At 41.8% G+C, this 16,319-nt stretch overlaps 1 protein-coding gene across 1 annotated transcript; it reads right to left on the bottom strand.

Annotated features, from left to right (window-relative positions):
* Positions 1–1,686: 1,686 nt before the first annotated feature.
* On the bottom strand, positions 1,687–14,495 carry wnt2 (wingless-type MMTV integration site family member 2). The gene is made up of 5 exons (XM_017697269.2): positions 13,999–14,495; positions 13,340–13,560; positions 8,146–8,423; positions 6,714–6,978; positions 1,687–2,415 (listed from the first exon to the last, which is right to left on the bottom strand). The coding sequence occupies exons 1-5, from the start codon at positions 14,079–14,081 to the stop codon at positions 2,210–2,212; spliced, it is 1,053 nt and encodes a 350-aa protein (XP_017552758.1). The 5' UTR covers positions 14,082–14,495; the 3' UTR covers positions 1,687–2,209.
* Positions 14,496–16,319: the final 1,824 nt, after the last annotated feature.

Here is a 16,319-nt window from a genome sequence, read left to right as displayed (position 1 = left end):
CCTCAAAGTGTTTAATATTCAGAAAATGTTATTTGCCCAGCTCAGGCTATCAAACCAGAGACCATATGAGCTACTTTCACCTTAAATGACTGAGTAACAGAGATTATATTCCACATTAAGATGATAGTATGCAATAAAAACATGCAACATATACAACATAGAGCAGGAGGAGAAGTAAAAAAAAAAGAAAAAGTTTTCATCACAAGTTTTTCACTAAAATCTTTGTTTCATTTTTTATTTTTTTTTAAAACTGACTTTAAAAAATGGGTAACCAAATTGCAAACTTAGCCTAAAGTAAGCAGTGGTTAATGTGACAGGGCGTACATGTTGTATACTAACTACTAATAACAGTATAGTTTACAGAAATGAAAAATAATAAACATGAATAAAAAATATTTATTCTTTTTCCAACAACAGGGTGACAGAGTTGAATGATCACGCTTCACCCGTGGAGCCAAATCTGGAGCAACAGGTTTTGGGTAAAAGGGTAAAATGACTTGTTACATTAAATACATAATTAGGGGAAAATAATTCATTTAACATGAAGTTGTTTGGAACATAAACAATTAACAATGTAATTATGGCGTTACTGGTGTTATGGAAAGATATTAACGAGATGTTCAAGGTCAGCGAGGTGGCACAGCCCAGACTCACCATATTAAACGTGGATACAAACATTATGTTTGTTGTAATCATTAAAAAGCTATTTTTAATCGTTTTATTTTAAGTTAAAGCACAGATCACTTCATGTTTTACAGAAATAGAAAAACAAGTCACTTTATTACTTTTAACTCTATTCATGGAAAGTGCCGTCTGAAAGTAACACATGAAAATAGTTAGAATGAGCCGACTCCTTCGCTTCAGACGCTCCTGTCAGAGACGCCTAACATATACATGTACGCTTTATTTTAAATTACATATTAATAGTTTTTATTTACATTTCAACATATGTAATGCACTGAAGATAAACAATCTTAATCAAAGACTTAATAAATATGCTATGATAGTAGAAATGAAACAAGCAAAAGATGGTACAAAGAATGTCTAGCCTAAGACTTTAAACCTAGTTTTCTTATAGAAGTTGTGTCGTTTGGATTTAAGGGTTGCTGGCCATTAGGCCTATCAGGAGCTTGAGGCGTCCACCTCATCTCTCACTGACCACACGGCTCAAGGCTTTAGGTTCAGTCCTGGGATTCATAAAGTATATTAATGCTGAGCTAGGATCAGATTCCTCCTCCACTTATGATGATTGTTTTGTGTAACCCCTGCTTAAAAACAATTTGTCAAAAAAAAAAAAAAAAAAAAAAATATATATATATATATATATATATACACACACATAGTATAGAATTTTCCCCTTACCTCACACACAGCTGAGATACGGTGTGGTCTGAATTTTGCAGCTGTACGTCTCTATTAACACTGTAAAACGCACACCAAGCTGTTGAGTGATTTCTTAACTATTATCTGTGTGAAATGGACAAAGATATGTTGCAGAGTCTAAAGCAGCTTAAAGCCTGAATTTGTTGTCCACATAGAAATAAATACAGTCATAAGCAAATCTTTTGGCAGCCCTGTTTTTTTTATTTTCTAAGTGGAAATAAGTTAACACGTCCTCTACAGACACACTCGTGCACATTTTAATAAACGTTTGCTGTTTATTTGCTAAATTTAACATGAACATAAGAAGTGCTATGTGGCACATTTTATATAGTATCTTTAGTTTTTTTCCAACATGTTTATCTCAGCAAATAAACTGAAATTACGACTTTAAATTTACAGGAAAAAATGCCACCTTGCAGAGTCTAATCACCAGAGTTCTCCAGCTCTAACACAGGAAGGGACTGATGAAGCTGATTAGTTGAATCAGGTGTTGGGAGCAGGGAACACACTAAAATGTGCAGGACAGTCGAGGATCACAGGATCGTTTCTACTGCTGTAGATGTGTTACTTTACTTTGACTTAGAAAAATCAACAAAACCTGTCATTTCGTGTTCAAACTGTTTTCATAAAACTTCCTTCTTTCTTTTCACTTTCTAAGTCTGAAGGCTGATATTTTTCTTTCTATCTTTATAGATTTAGGGGAATAATGATCTTTTCTTATTAACAATCCTGCCAGTCACACAATCTGATCCTAGGTCAGTTCTGAAGCTTTTTGAACAGTGGCTCATATTTAATGCCTGGGAACAGATACAGATGGTGATGAGTGTCAGGACTGGGCTTTGCAGGTGTGGATGTCCACCTCTTCATGGCAGTCCCTGCAGTGGACAGCACAGCACCAGTGGAACTTGCATTCACACTTGCTGGTGCGGCTCACGCGGGACGTGTCGTAGCCTCTGCCACAGCACATGACCTCACAGCTGTCAGCTCCTCGTGACGTCCGGTTGCACACGCGCCCGCCCGTGCCCACCGATCCTTCAACAGAAGAGACAGAGAGATTGAGCAAGAGCACTAACCATTTCAACCAATTTTGGAGGGATGAAAGAGGGAGAAACTCTTACTGATATGCTGTAATATTTCAAAGCTTACATTTTAATTTGCTGTTGACAGCAAATCTCAGTCATAGTTGGTGGGAAGACCTTTTTATGCCCTTCACACCCTTTGAGCAAAAATGTTTTCTGCAATTTTGGCTCGCTGAGGACCACCAGTGTCCTATTAAATACTCGTATTACTTGTTAGTATTAGTACTCGTTTAATACTAGTTCTTCCCTAAATCTAACATTGTTGTGTAATTGTATTCTTTCAAGATGTTTATAAAAAGGAAAATGGGTATATATGAATCATTCTACTGAACTGCTGTGAACAGTTTTACACACATAACGTCATCATTCATTAAAACATTACACATTAAAAGTTGTTTCATTAAAACACAAACAAGTTTAATTACATTGCAGAAAATCTTTCAACACCATGGGATGAAACTGCTCACCATGTGGCCATGAGGGACAGGGATGCAGTCGCACTTCTTGCTCTAAAATGCAGGGTGTGGCTAAAATAAGGCTCCACTTATGGACTAAAGCTCTTTGTGTGTCAGCAGTGACATGAAAATGCGGCAAAACGAAACTCATGATAAGCCAAAATCTTTTAACTTCACTTTAAAAGAAATAAAAGCATCTTAAAAATATTAGTGCTATTTTCTCAAGATAAAACGTACGTGTTACAATTTGGGACAGTCAAACATCAAGTATTCTAAGAATGATTATTATTTATTTTTTTTTTTAGAAATTTAGCCATCAATTAATGCCTCATGTTCAAACAGACTGTGACATAATCCTAGTACGTCTGTAAAGTCTGAATACTCTTTTTTTCTTTCTGTGGAACCAGTTTGAACTAATTTGATAGAACGCTCCATATACGGGCTTATATGACCTATATGTCGTCTTCTCTTAGACACACAATATGGATATATAACTAAAGCATTTTGCATCCACCACATTTAGTTACACGTTATCTCATTAGCTGATGTCACTAATACAGCACCTGCTGGGACAATTACTTGTGATGTGCAGCCATGTGCTCAACTGTCTGCAATAGTCGTCTGGCAGACGTCTGGCAGTCCCCAGGCGTAGCTGTCCCAAAGAAGCAGCAGGGCTGTCTGCACCAGGGTAAGGGGATGACCGCTTGGTCCTTCATGAGATGAGGGACTGATGATAGGAGCTATCAGCCACTGCCGTGAGTCTTCATCGCGTGCTCATTTCAACAGCTCTAATCTAGACAACCCCACCCGGCTCGAAGGCTGGCGCGGCGCTGATCGGCCGCTGATATCAAAATTGTTAAAGACCTTGTATCAACCCCAGCCTTCATGCACCACCCTGGGAAAAATCCCCTTGGCTTGGTACACAAGGGCCCACAGACTGACGGCTCACAGTACGCAAACAATCAGTCTGGCCCGTCAAGGCACTGATGTTGGCCTTTTCAGACACACAAGAAGGGATTCATGTCAGCCTTCTTGCTTAACCCGGTTTCAGCCATCAAATTTATAGCCATAATTGTTGGATCATGAATATGTTTTGAAGGTGAAGCCACCCCCCCCCCCCCTCCCCCACACCCTTCAACCCTAGTTAAAAGAGCTCCATTCTGCTGGTAGCCCCAGCCCTGATATGTCACTGCTGGTGTCTTGCACGCGATTGTGAGCAGGCAGGCATGTGTCTGGGCATGACCCAGCAGCCCCCCCACCACGCACCGTTGCTCCATCAGTACTCCAACAGGCTGGTATGCTGGGCCGGTATTGATTACATCATGGGCAGCCTCCACCTGAGGTGCGTCTGCTTATTGAATTAAGATGAGGGGAGTGCCAAGAGATGAGTTTAACATGTGGGGGCCACGGTGGAAGCTGGAAATTGATTTCACACTTTTGGGGGAAGAGCTATAGCATCTGCCCTCCTGGGACCACCGCTAAACAAACCTCTACGCCAAGGCTTTCTCACGCTGCACTGTACCGTTTTGCTTTGGCCCTGGCATTTCAAAACAATCCTGCTGGCCTACAGTCCAGGACGCAAACCTCAAGATGTAAGCTACATGGCTGCGGGGGTCAATATATATGATATGAATTATATAAATGTGATGCAGACCATAGCTCCACAGAGTTCTCTATGTATCCGTATATCATTTAATCCTGCATATCTTTCATGCATGGCCAGCTATTATGTTGGGAAAACATAATTCACAGTTCATAAAAGCTAAAAACACAGGGTTTAAGATCTTTCAAGGAGATCATCATGCACCCTGTGGGAAGCTATTAGACATGACCTACCTCTCTAAATATTCCTGCCTGTTCGGGGCAGACAGCAGAGAGGTGTGCTGGCGAGGGCAGTAATTTATAGCGGTTGCGAGCAGGGATCGTGTTTCAGCTCCTGTGCTGTCCGCAGATCTGTGGTAATGTGCCTTAAACACGGCGTCACTTGATAGCCAGGATCATCCATAGCCTGACAGGCACCCCTACCCCTTCCATTCCCCCACATAGGTACACCTGGTGTTATTCAGTACAAACACACGCTCACGCTTACAAACACACATGCACAAAAAATATAGACAGACAAAGATAGTCTATTGCCTTGGGGGGGACGCCAAGTCACTGCATTCAGGTTACAGATTGGGTTATGACTATTGTGAATATAATAGCCTGCTAAATGGCTTCCATTCTCTGATTACATTCGCTCTGTGTTCAGGGGCAAGACTAATGCTTTACAGATTGTCAGCAGAGTGTGGGAGGCGCAGGAACAAGCCGGGACTAACAGGGGCTTGCGATACAGGCTGGGAAGCCACGTTCTCGCTCAACTTCTGCCATACAGTCCTCTACACTCACAAATAGGAGAACGTACTAAACCTAAAATGTGCACTGCCAGAAGCTCTGTAATAGTGTGTAATATGGACACATGGCTTATATAACAGTTAGTAAGTTCATTATGAAGCACTCAGTCTGACTGGTTGAAAAACGTTCTGCCCATGTTGTTATATCTGATAACAACGTGCTCTTTTCTTTGATCTACGGCTGAATAATAACAGAATATATGACGGTGTTGCATAGTCTGAGCACAAATAGCAGCGTTGTTACATTACAGGTACAAAAAAGTCAGTAATCATATTACAGATACATAATTATATTACAGTGATTACTAGCAGCATTTACATTAAAACCACTCTTACACATCAAACAGGATTTTTCTGCTGGAGAAAATGAGACATTATTTTATTCGTAATCTTTTCGATTTTTTCCGTTCTCTTTGTCAAGCTGACCAGATAGTTGTGTCCCAGCAAACAGAACTTTTAACAAAAATCTGAATGGTGAGCAGCTAAAACTTGGCTACAGAGAGTCTGAGCTCTATGAATGAGGGGGTGAAATTCTCCACGCTGCTTTTGCTTTTGTAAAATGGAAACCAATTCAGTGGCACCCTTTGCCTTTGTGATGAACACGGGATATGACAAATAAACTGCAAATAAATAAACTCGCATTCAACACGCATCATTTTGGCAATTATGTGTAACTGTAATTAAACATTTAGCTTGTGCTTTGGACCTCTTCCCCGAGTGGATGAATCTGATGACTGCGCTGAGCGACTATTCAAAGAGAACTCGGTCAAAACTTCTGAGGATGTGAATGATCTACTATTGTCATCATATCTCCATCAGCATGATGTTGATTTTGTTTTCAAGGGTTAAACTTAGAGCTCAACATTCTTTTTGAGTGTGTGACGTGGTTTGAAAAGTCTGAGCAAAATCGGACTTTTAAATTATTATTTCAGGCTTTACAGGGTGAATCGCATCAGCGCATGTCCAACATATTTGAATGTACTTTTTTCCTCCGGACTCAGTAAAGCTCCTTCTATCCGTTTTAACAAAAAATAGTGCAGCTTTAAAGACACTGAAATATATCCTTAAATTAATTCCTATTGAATTATCTGACTTTAACATGGTATATATTTAATAGGCATACTGGAATACATTTTAAAGTAACCCTCTCAACCCCGCCTGTATAATTTCGCTGATCACCAGTTATTATGTAACAACAATGTTGGTTTACACTAAACTCCTGGAGCTACTTTTTGATGGAAGTAATTGGCAATAAAAATATATCCGTAATCTTTAATTTGCAAAATTGCATTACTGCAAATAACACCACAGCTACGATACACAAACCTCAGCTCGGGTCTGTGCCCAAATCACAGCGGTAGAATCTTTTGCAGGGCTTCTATTGCTTAAACTGACACACTCACCAGATTCATGGTCCCATATGCAGTAGTCGGGTGAGTCCTCAAAGTAAACCAGGTCATTCTTGGCGGGCTTCTTGAACTTCCGGTAGGCGCTGGTGAAGCCTGTCCCATAGCGGTTCATCACCACCTGGACGGCGCTGTTGTACCTCTTGCGCAGGTAGTCACCCGTCTGCCTGAAGTCACCCATGGCCAGCCAGCAGGTCCGCACGCTGCAGGAGCCGCTCACGCCATGGCATTTACATTCCAGGGTCATGAAACGCTTCACTGCCTGGGTAATGGGCAAAAAGAGCAAAGGGGGAGAATATTTGGATTTTGTGAGGCCACAGCGTGTGTAGCTCACTTATGGCAGATTTTGCAGTTGTGTTTCTCTCTGAAATCAGGGTCTTAGATCATTGTTTCTCTTGGCTGTTTCCAAACAGGACCGCAGTGTTGTGTTTATGTGTGTAGGTTTGTGTTTGGGGTATGTGGAGCTACCCTCCTCCCAGCTCTGATGAAAGCTGCTTGGATGTGTAGTTGTGAGCTATTCGACTAAGTTTGAATCCAAGGTAAGCCACCTGCAGTTAATAGCTGGGGGTCCTAAAGAACATATGAATGATAAATATATGATTCATAATGGGAAGAGTGAAAAGTGGTCTGTTTCCCATGATGTAAAGTCATGGGCATGGCCAACCAGCCGGGCATTTATACAACCACAGCCCTACTGCACTGCTGATAGTCCAGAAAGACTTGCTGCATTAAGGAGAAGATGTGTGCGGTTCCAGATTAGCGGTGAAGAGAAAAGACCTAATGCAGTGCAGCCAACTGTGGGAGTAAATGGCTCTGGTCATGTGACAACAGCACCACTCACACTAAAAATGCTCCTATGACATTAAGATAACCTATAATTTGATATAGTTCGTCTTTCAGTAAAAAAAAATTGTCACTGTGAAGTTTTTTGTCACTTCACGTTTTTTTTTAATGTTTTTTTTTGTACTTTTTTATTTTTATATGTTTGTCATTTTACCATATTCTCACTATTTATGTTTGATTTTTATATAATTTTATTTCATTTTTGTCTGTAAAGCACTTAATGCAATGTATTGTGTATGAACGGTGCTACAAATAAATCCTATTATTATTATTATTATTATTATTATTATTATTATTATTATAAGTTTCTTTTGTTTTAAACAAAGTCTTTCTTAAATAGCACCTGGTTATTGTTTCTTTATTAATTTGTTACTTCTTGTGACTAAAATTCTAAAATCATTGCTAAAATAATTTTTATGTTTTCATGCTATTCACATGCCATTAGTGGCCTTTATTGAACGTTGAAAAATGACCCTTTGAATACAAATCCAATTATTAAAGCTACTGCTTAATTGCTCCTGACCACTGAAAATGCCCATCTCTAGTTGAAATAAAGACAAATAAGGCACTGCTGTGAAAAAAGCACCTTCCTTCCTGCACGATTGTTGTGTAGGTTCATGAGCGCTCGGGCATCCCTCTCCTTCCTTTCCTTGGCATCGACAAACGCCTGGGTGAACTTAATGGCATGGTCCACATGGTCACTGCAGCCACCCCAGTCGAAGGATCCTTTGGCATCTCGGGACGAACCTTTCTTTCCTGGGTCACACGAGCAGGTGTCCAGCTCTCCCTGACTGCAGGCTCTGGTCAGGGTGTGGACCATGCCTGCCGAGGAAATCGCATACACGAACGCGGCCTCTCGACTGCCTGAGAGCAAGCAGAGGGGAGACGCCATGAATCAGATAATCCCTCTAATGAGCTACTTTTGAAGGTTCCATCAAAAATCTAATTGTGTCACATGTTTGGTGTTAGACAGCTTTAATACTGTATGACATACTGTAATCATACCGTTAGCCATAACACTTTATTGGAAGGCTGCGTACACACTTACATTAAAACATATGCATAAGCATTTCATTGTCTAAATCACATACTTGCCTCAAACTCAGCCACACTGTTAAATATCTGTTAAATATTCTCAGACAGGCTTGGTTATGTAGTCTCTGGCACTGTATAACATATGTATAAAAATGAGAATCACTGCTTAATACATCAGTATTAATGTCGTAAAGCCTGAATTCTGTCTGCACTTTTTTTTTATTATACCAGTTAGATAAAGCGGTAACACAGGTCTCCTTAGTGGATTTTTTTTCATTAAAATAATATAACATAACTGTATTAACTCATACGTTTCATGTTTCATATATACATTTTTAAGCAAGTAATTTTGGCCTTTAACTAACATTTTACTAAGGGTACTGATACATTAGGCACTTAATAATTAGACACTCTGCTTCACAACTGACATTTATGTCATTTATAGCACCATCACTTTAATTGAAAGCCGCTTAGGCCGAAATTACGTTGTTATAGCATAAAACATCTTATGTTATCTTCTGATTACTGACGTGGGCAGTTAATCCCTTAAAACCCCAGGCGTATTACATACGATCTCTTAGTATTCAGTAACTACAGGGACTTCAATGCAAACTGCTTGAGCTGCACTCTTAAAAGACGGTTCTTCAAAGGAATCAAGCAGAGCAAATAGTTCTATATAGAACCATGAACACTCAAAGAACAATTTGCATGTGTTGTATATGGTTCTATGAGGCACCAAAAAGGGTTCTTCTGTTGTTACAAGCTTAATATTGTAACTATAGCAGAACCCACTGTGGTGCTATATAGAACCCTTTTCAAAAACTATACTACAGCACATTCTTCATCAATCTGAAGAACAATTCCACCACGCAAACAACCATTTAATCATGCAAATGGTTCTTTGAGTGCTGATAATTCTTTAGAACCCTTTTCTTTGTCAAGGAACTCAAAGGACTTAGCGTTTTAATCGTGGATTCTTAGGTTATTGAAGTGTGGAATAAAACTTTGGGCCCAGCGGCGGTGCCTGGCCATTTAAGAGGTTGATACATATCGCTGCTGTCGGAAGAAAACCTCGTATCTCCATTTTTCTCATTTTTCAGTTTTTGACATAATTTCAAAGGACCTGTTGCCCGTTACATTGTGTGTACATTTCATGATGAATGGAGCAAAAGAAACGGCCCAAAATGACTTGGAAAGACGTCCGGTTCCATTGACTTGCATTAAAACTACAGTATGTTTTTTCTTTCTCCTGTAAAGTTCCCATTTTGGAGATACGAGGTTTTCTTCCAACAACAGCGATATTCAAGTACTGTCTTACAAAAAAAAAAAAAAAAGCTACTACACAGCTTTAATGCTTATGCAAGTGTTATAAAGTCCCGTGTAGGTAGCCAACAAAAACAAGTATATCTGAGGTTATTTAACAACTTCAAACTATTTGAGACTTTGCAAGATTTTAACTACTGGCTTTGCTTCCTTTACTTGTCATCTACAATAGCCACATAGCTTCTAGAGCAATACTAGACAAGTAAACTTATAAACTGTACTGTGCAAAGGTTTTATAAATAAAAAGCTATTGAGCACATATTAGAATAAATACATATAATATGACTACAGTGGTTTTCCACGTGTTAACGTGTCTAGTTCACCAGTTCCAGCCCTTTCTTTGGGGCAGCCCAATGCTGCATTTGTAGTTATCATCCAAAACCTGATTTGGCTAAAAAACATGATTTAAATCAGAAAGCTGACACCAAATTGTTCTTCAAAACACAAAAAAAAGTGAAATTCTTGTTACTTTTTCTACAACAAACACCCTAAATGAGACGAATGACCTTAGACCTAAGACTTTTGCATAGTAGTGTATATTAGGTATATTTGGGGTAATGGTGAAAATGTGAATTAGATTTTTGGCTGAACCATTTCACGAGTCCATCGAGACTCAGACATGACACGCATTAGGTATAATATGGAAAACCTCTAGCACCGTCTATCACCCACTTCCCTTCTCCAAGCCAAGTGTTGGTGCCAGATAAGAACAAACCCTACACTTGATCTTTACCAAAAGGCAGAGAAGAGGCTTGAGAGCGGCGTTTGATGATTGGGAGAACGCTGTGATGTTCCCTCTTTATCAGTTTGTCTTCAAAACAATGCTGTGATGTGGAGTGTATTCTTTTTCTGTTTTAGGATCAAAGACTCTCCGAGTCCAAGAGATAAGGACGTGCTTCTCACGAGGTATGAGTATAAGTGAGAGTGTTTCTGTGTGTAAGCAAGTGAGACAGGAAAGGGGGAGGGAAAGTCAGAGAGAGAGAGAGAGAGATATAGAGATATATATGGAGAGAGAGAGTAACATTAATGTTTTGTGAGCGCATGAGAGCGAGTCAGAGCGAAAGCAGCCGACTCCACGGAGCGGCAGCTCAACGGAGACAGGGGTTATGAGGTTTAGCATTTCATTTGGGAGCTTTGTAGGCCTAAGAGAGGATCCGTGCCACCAAATCCCTGCAATTGTTCTAAATTAGTGCACTGACATTGACAATAAGTAGATTCTCACAGTGCCACAGAGAAATCCTGCCAATCAGGGCCTCCCCGTAATGTCCCATGATGGGTCGGGAGCCTTGCTGGGAGGTCTGAATACCAAGCAAGAAGATTAAAGTCAGAGATTTAACCTAACTTTTATGTGCGGACCAGCTAAGTGGCCTGGGAGACTGGCCCCGAGTTCCTGCGCGGATGTTCCCATTAATATGATTTTACACAGGATGAGAGAATAGAGAGAGAACTGCTTAAACCCATGCCATGTGTTGGACTTTTCTGCCTGTCTGCAGAGACGAGCCGCACAGAAATTCTAGAAAGGCTCCATGATAGACCCAGGCAAAATTTAATACACACTTTTGGATCCATATTTGAGATGTTTGTTTGGATCTGCATTGCAGAACAGTGTGTGTGAAGGAGAAACACAGCGAGATTTGCCTCACAGCCAGTCAAACATGCTCTATTCAGATTTATGTGTCTGACTGACTGCACCCATCACAGTGAAGGCATTATGTATACAGTATCTAACATTATTGCGCCAACATACAGCGCTCAAAACAACAGTTCAGTTGAGCAAACAAAAGAAATTCAATCCGCTGTATCAGGTGTTACGTCTTGTAACAGTCGAATGACCCAACTGGGGTGAGGAATTTTACTGTAGGCGCAGAGTCATGAGAATCCCCTGTATAATAGTTTTAACTCGAGGCGGTCTGGAGAGCTGAGCTCCACGGCAGAGCTTTACGCTCACCTCACAGCACAAAGTTTTTTTGGGGGTTTTTTTTAAGAAAAAAGTATTTTTACCCTCCCATATTCTGACAAGCTCTACCCTCCGTCACTGGGATTGGCTGGCTACTTCATACTCAACAGCAGGTCCACCAATGACAACATTCTTCAATGTTTATTATATAATATTAGAAAAATATGGATATCTGATATTAGATATTAGCTTATGGTCTCACTGACAAAACGGTAACTTTAAAGGAGAAGGAAAAAGCACGTTTAAAACTAAATAGATGTGAAGAGATTTTATTCCAAGTACTTTATTTAAATAGTGAACACATCTGTGGAACTAGGATCATTTTATTAAGCTAGAAAATATATAAGATTATAACACTGTAAACAAGAACAAGCAGTCAGAAGCTGTTTCAAGTGGTGGACTGCTTGTAAGCACGAACTGATCTTACTAGCCAATCTCAGCGCAGGACAGTTCCTGCATACTGTATGCCATTCTGTTGTCAACATCATGCCCATATTAGGAACTCCAGGTCTAAGCGAATTTTTCTAGGAGAAAAAATGAGATAAAAGAAAAAAACACTCTCCTACGCTGCTGTAAACAATAATGTTCTAAACCGAGAACCTACTTGTTCTGTGCGTACATCATTTTTTTAAAATGTCAGTGTTTATCCTCTGAATTACGAGGTCATTAAGAAGTCAAAACACAAATATAGCGAACGCTGCCGCATGCTGAGCCAACATAAGAGCAGCAACCTCACCATAATGGCCCAAGCAATCCAGCAAGCTTCATAGTAGTTGGTGTTGGTATATATTGTTTAATAGAAGACTTAAAAATCAGACGGAGGCCCGAAGGCGACATGGTAGCATTTTTCAATAATGCAAGGCCACAAGTTACTACATTAAGGCTACAGATTACTACACTGAAGACATAAATTACTATACTGAGGCCACAAGTTACTACAGTGAGACCACACGTGAATATTTGGAGGCCACAAGATATGAGAAATTAAAGTTATACTTTTTTAATCCCTCAAACGGGGAAATTCCACCTCCGCATTTAACTCGTCCGTGAAGTGAAACACCACACACACACTAGTCAACACACACACACTAGGGGGCAGTGAGCAGCCCTATCCACGGCGCCTGGGGAGCAGTTGGGAGTTAGGTGTCTTGCTCAAGGACACCTCAGTCATGTGCTGTTGGCGCTGGGGATCGAACCGGCGACCTTCCGGTCACAGGGCCAGATCCCTAACCTCCAGCCCACGACTGCCCCTTAATACAGCATTACAAAAAAATGACCACCGTCTCACCGCAGGGGCTCTGTAAACATCATTGACTGAGGTGTCCTTGAGCAAGACACCTAACCCCCAACTGCTCCCCAATCGTCACGCAGGGGGCGGGGCTTGTCTGAATAAGGGTGGGGGGTTAGAAAAAAAAAACCCACTGTCTTCAAGCGGCTCATCGCCCAGCGGGGCTCGTGCACCCACCTCTGAGCAGCAGTTTTCCGAAGACGGTGTGGTCTCGCTCGGCCGTGTTGCAGTTCCAGCGGTGGCTGCGGAACTGGTGCTGACACTCGCTGATCCAGTCCTTAACGCCTGCGCCGACAGCCTGCATCACGCGGGGATGCTGGCGGCACAGCTGGCGCTGTTTGTTCACCAGCCCGGGGACGTTGTCGCACATCACCTGCGAGCCGAGGGTGCCCATGTACCTGCATGAGAGATGAAAGGCAGCGATGGGAATCTCGCACATCTCCAGTTTCCAGCACAGCCTGACCGGGGTCCCCCACTCAGAGCTCGCGCCGAGCCTCTAACTTTAGGAGAAGGAAAAACTCTGAAACCACAGTTTGTTCATAAACAAGCCACATTTATCATAATGAAGGGTGAATTCGGGCCCTACGAGACCGCCACTCCTCCTCTAACACCTTCCCTACTAAAAAAGGCCCTTTTTACTTTGATCATTCCGTTTCCCTTATTTCCTTTTCCTCATTTAATAACGACCCGGCGGAGACGGTGACGCGCTTTCCACCGTCCTAACGCCCGGGAATAAACACCTGCATCAAGCCTCGTTTCTAATATGCATAACTATAAAAATCCATCAGTGAGTCAGTAAACCGGAGAACCTGCCCGTCTCCGTCAGGGATACCCACCACCAAGACGAGTCGACCCGTGAGGTGAGCCAGCAGGCGGCCACAGACAGATAGAAACATATTCCACTCGGCAGAAAGTTCATATTACAAAGCCCGGGTCGATGCACTCATTCGCGCCCGTGTTCGCTCTAATGGGAAGCGGAGAGCGGAGGAGTCATGTGGAGGTGATGCCGGTGAGGAGTCTCCGCCTGTCTGTCCGCTCCGCTCTGCTCTCTCTGCTGAGAAAAGCGCCGGAGGCCACACGCGCTGCTGAAAAGCGCTCCTCACCGCAAGAGCATCGCGTGCGGAGCGCGGCGCGGCGCGGCAGGCGGAGCCGACTGACTGTCGGCCGCTGTGCTGAAGATCTGCTGCCCGAGGCTGCGCGATGCTCCCCTATCAGGCTGAGCTGGGCTTCCACGAGGGGTGGGCGCAGTCCTGCCTCAGGAGTGAAGAGGAGAAGTGAGCTGGCTGCGAGCGGCTGTTCAGGCTTAACACCAGCCCCGCGCTGGCGGACGTCCAAGCAGCCAGTGGAGAACGTGCTCCAGCGTGACACGTCCGTCCGTGTGGGATGCAGCGTTTAGACGACTGTGGAGGGGAAAAACTCCCAGTTCACGAGAAGGAAGCTTGTTTTCCCTTTAATAACAGCTTTCGCTGCGCTGAAGAATCCGTGATCATACATCTCTCTAAAACTAGCGTGTGTGTGTGTGTGTGTGTGTGTGTGTGTGTGTGGATTGTCTGGCACACTCTATTAAGCTTTTTTCACTATTTGCAGGATTTTTTTTAGCAGATCTCTGTGATTAGCCTTTAAATGAAATAATAATAATAATAATTAATTAATTAATATGATACAATAACATTTTTCTACAGTGCTGCACAAAATTTCTATAATAATCTATAAAATTTTCACGTCCTCTAATACACACACACACACACACACACACACAAAGACGGCTCTGCAAGGGTCCTTCAGCAAAAGCGATGGTTCTATGTAGAACTCCGAGTTCTGCATAGAACCGATTCATTTTTCAAAGGTTCTTTGCACGGCGAAATGTTTTTTCACATTAATGGAGAACGGTTCTACACTCTTTTAGGTTCTGCACAGAAACAGATTCTCCATCAATCTGAAGAACCTTTCCACCACGCGAAGGACCGTTTGAGCACAAAATCACAAAATGGTTCTACGTAGAGCTCATGGTTCTAACTAGGACCGTTGCCTTTACTAGAGAACCCTTGAGGAACCATCTTTTTAAGGGTGTACCAATAGGGGAACCCTTTTTGGCGCAAAAAAAAAACAAAAACAATTTGACCATTCATGCAAGCGAAAGTGTTCGTGGTTCTGTATAGAGCCTTAACTAAAGAACTTCTGAAGAACCATTTTTGAGTGTTCAAGAGTGTGTGGTTTCCTACTGGATGCACTCTTGAGGGAAAAACTACAAACTACCAAAAAGGTTATTTGACTTTAACTAGAGCAGAATCCTTTCTGGTGCTGCACAGAACCATTTTTAGAAAGGTTCTTTAACCCCTTATACAATCCGGACCGGCAGGCCCAGGTTTAGCACACACTTCTATGACCTAAGAAAAGATCAGCTGGTTTGCATTGAAGTCGCTGTAGTTACTCAGTAATAAAGCGTAGTGTGTGATAACCCTGGGAGCTCTAGGGGTTTAGAGAACCACATATGTTATCAATCATACAGAAGAACAACTGATCCACACAAAGAAACCGATGATGCTTTGTTTCTTTAAACGCTCACTGGTCTACGTCACCACTGCCTTTACCAAACCATGCTTAAAAAGAACCGCGTGGTGCTCGTTAATTATAAGATCAGTTATTATAAAGCTCTTTCCTGAAGACAGTGAATTCCAGAAGGTAGATTCCTTCATCGTGAGCTTCATAGATGAGATGAGTCACCAGTAACAAGAAGATATTTTAAGCCGACTAAAGCATTTCACATAAATGGTACATAAAACAGTGGCGGCCTATTCCATAACCCATTTGAAATAAAATGCGGTAACGTAATAAAAACGTGGAGAAGGTAAAGTTCAACTGTGTATCCTACTTACTCATTTAATGGTGAGTGAAGACTACAGACTGCATATGGGATTCGCACACTACGCACTGAAGACCGAGAGGCAGCCTTGATACAGGAGCATAGAGTAGTCATTGCCCTATTTTCAGGTCTATTAAATGGTTCAAACTTTATTCTGGGGCTCCACTGAAGACCTTGAAGTCCCTGACGGCATGTCTCTGGCTTTTACTACTCTAACCACAGGTCTTAGCTGACCATGCCATACTGACATCAGAGCTTCACATTAGAGTCCAAGGTGTAGTCTTCAATAATCAA

The sequence above is a fragment of the Pygocentrus nattereri genome, chromosome 7 (assembly GCF_015220715.1).
Source record: "Pygocentrus nattereri isolate fPygNat1 chromosome 7, fPygNat1.pri, whole genome shotgun sequence".
Taxonomy (NCBI): Eukaryota; Metazoa; Chordata; class Actinopteri; order Characiformes; family Serrasalmidae; genus Pygocentrus; species Pygocentrus nattereri.
The sequence above is the reverse complement of the archived record's forward strand: the minus strand, read 5'-3'. Positions and strand labels throughout refer to the sequence as shown.

What these genes read in the sequence shown, in the direction of transcription:
- wnt2 (XM_017697269.2), bottom strand. Translation starts at nt 14,081, where the DNA reads ATGAACTTTCTGCCGAGTGGAATATGTTTCTATCTGTCTGTGGCCGCC. An exon ending in CGGAAAACTGCTGCTCAGAG is followed by an intron (nt 8,424 to 13,339) that starts GTGGGTGCACGA and finishes GCTTGCTCTCAG; the next exon opens with GCAGTCGAGAGGCCGCGTTC. An exon ending in ACAATCGTGCAGGAAGGAAG is followed by an intron (nt 6,979 to 8,145) that starts GTGCTTTTTTCA and finishes CCCATTACCCAG; the next exon opens with GCAGTGAAGCGTTTCATGAC.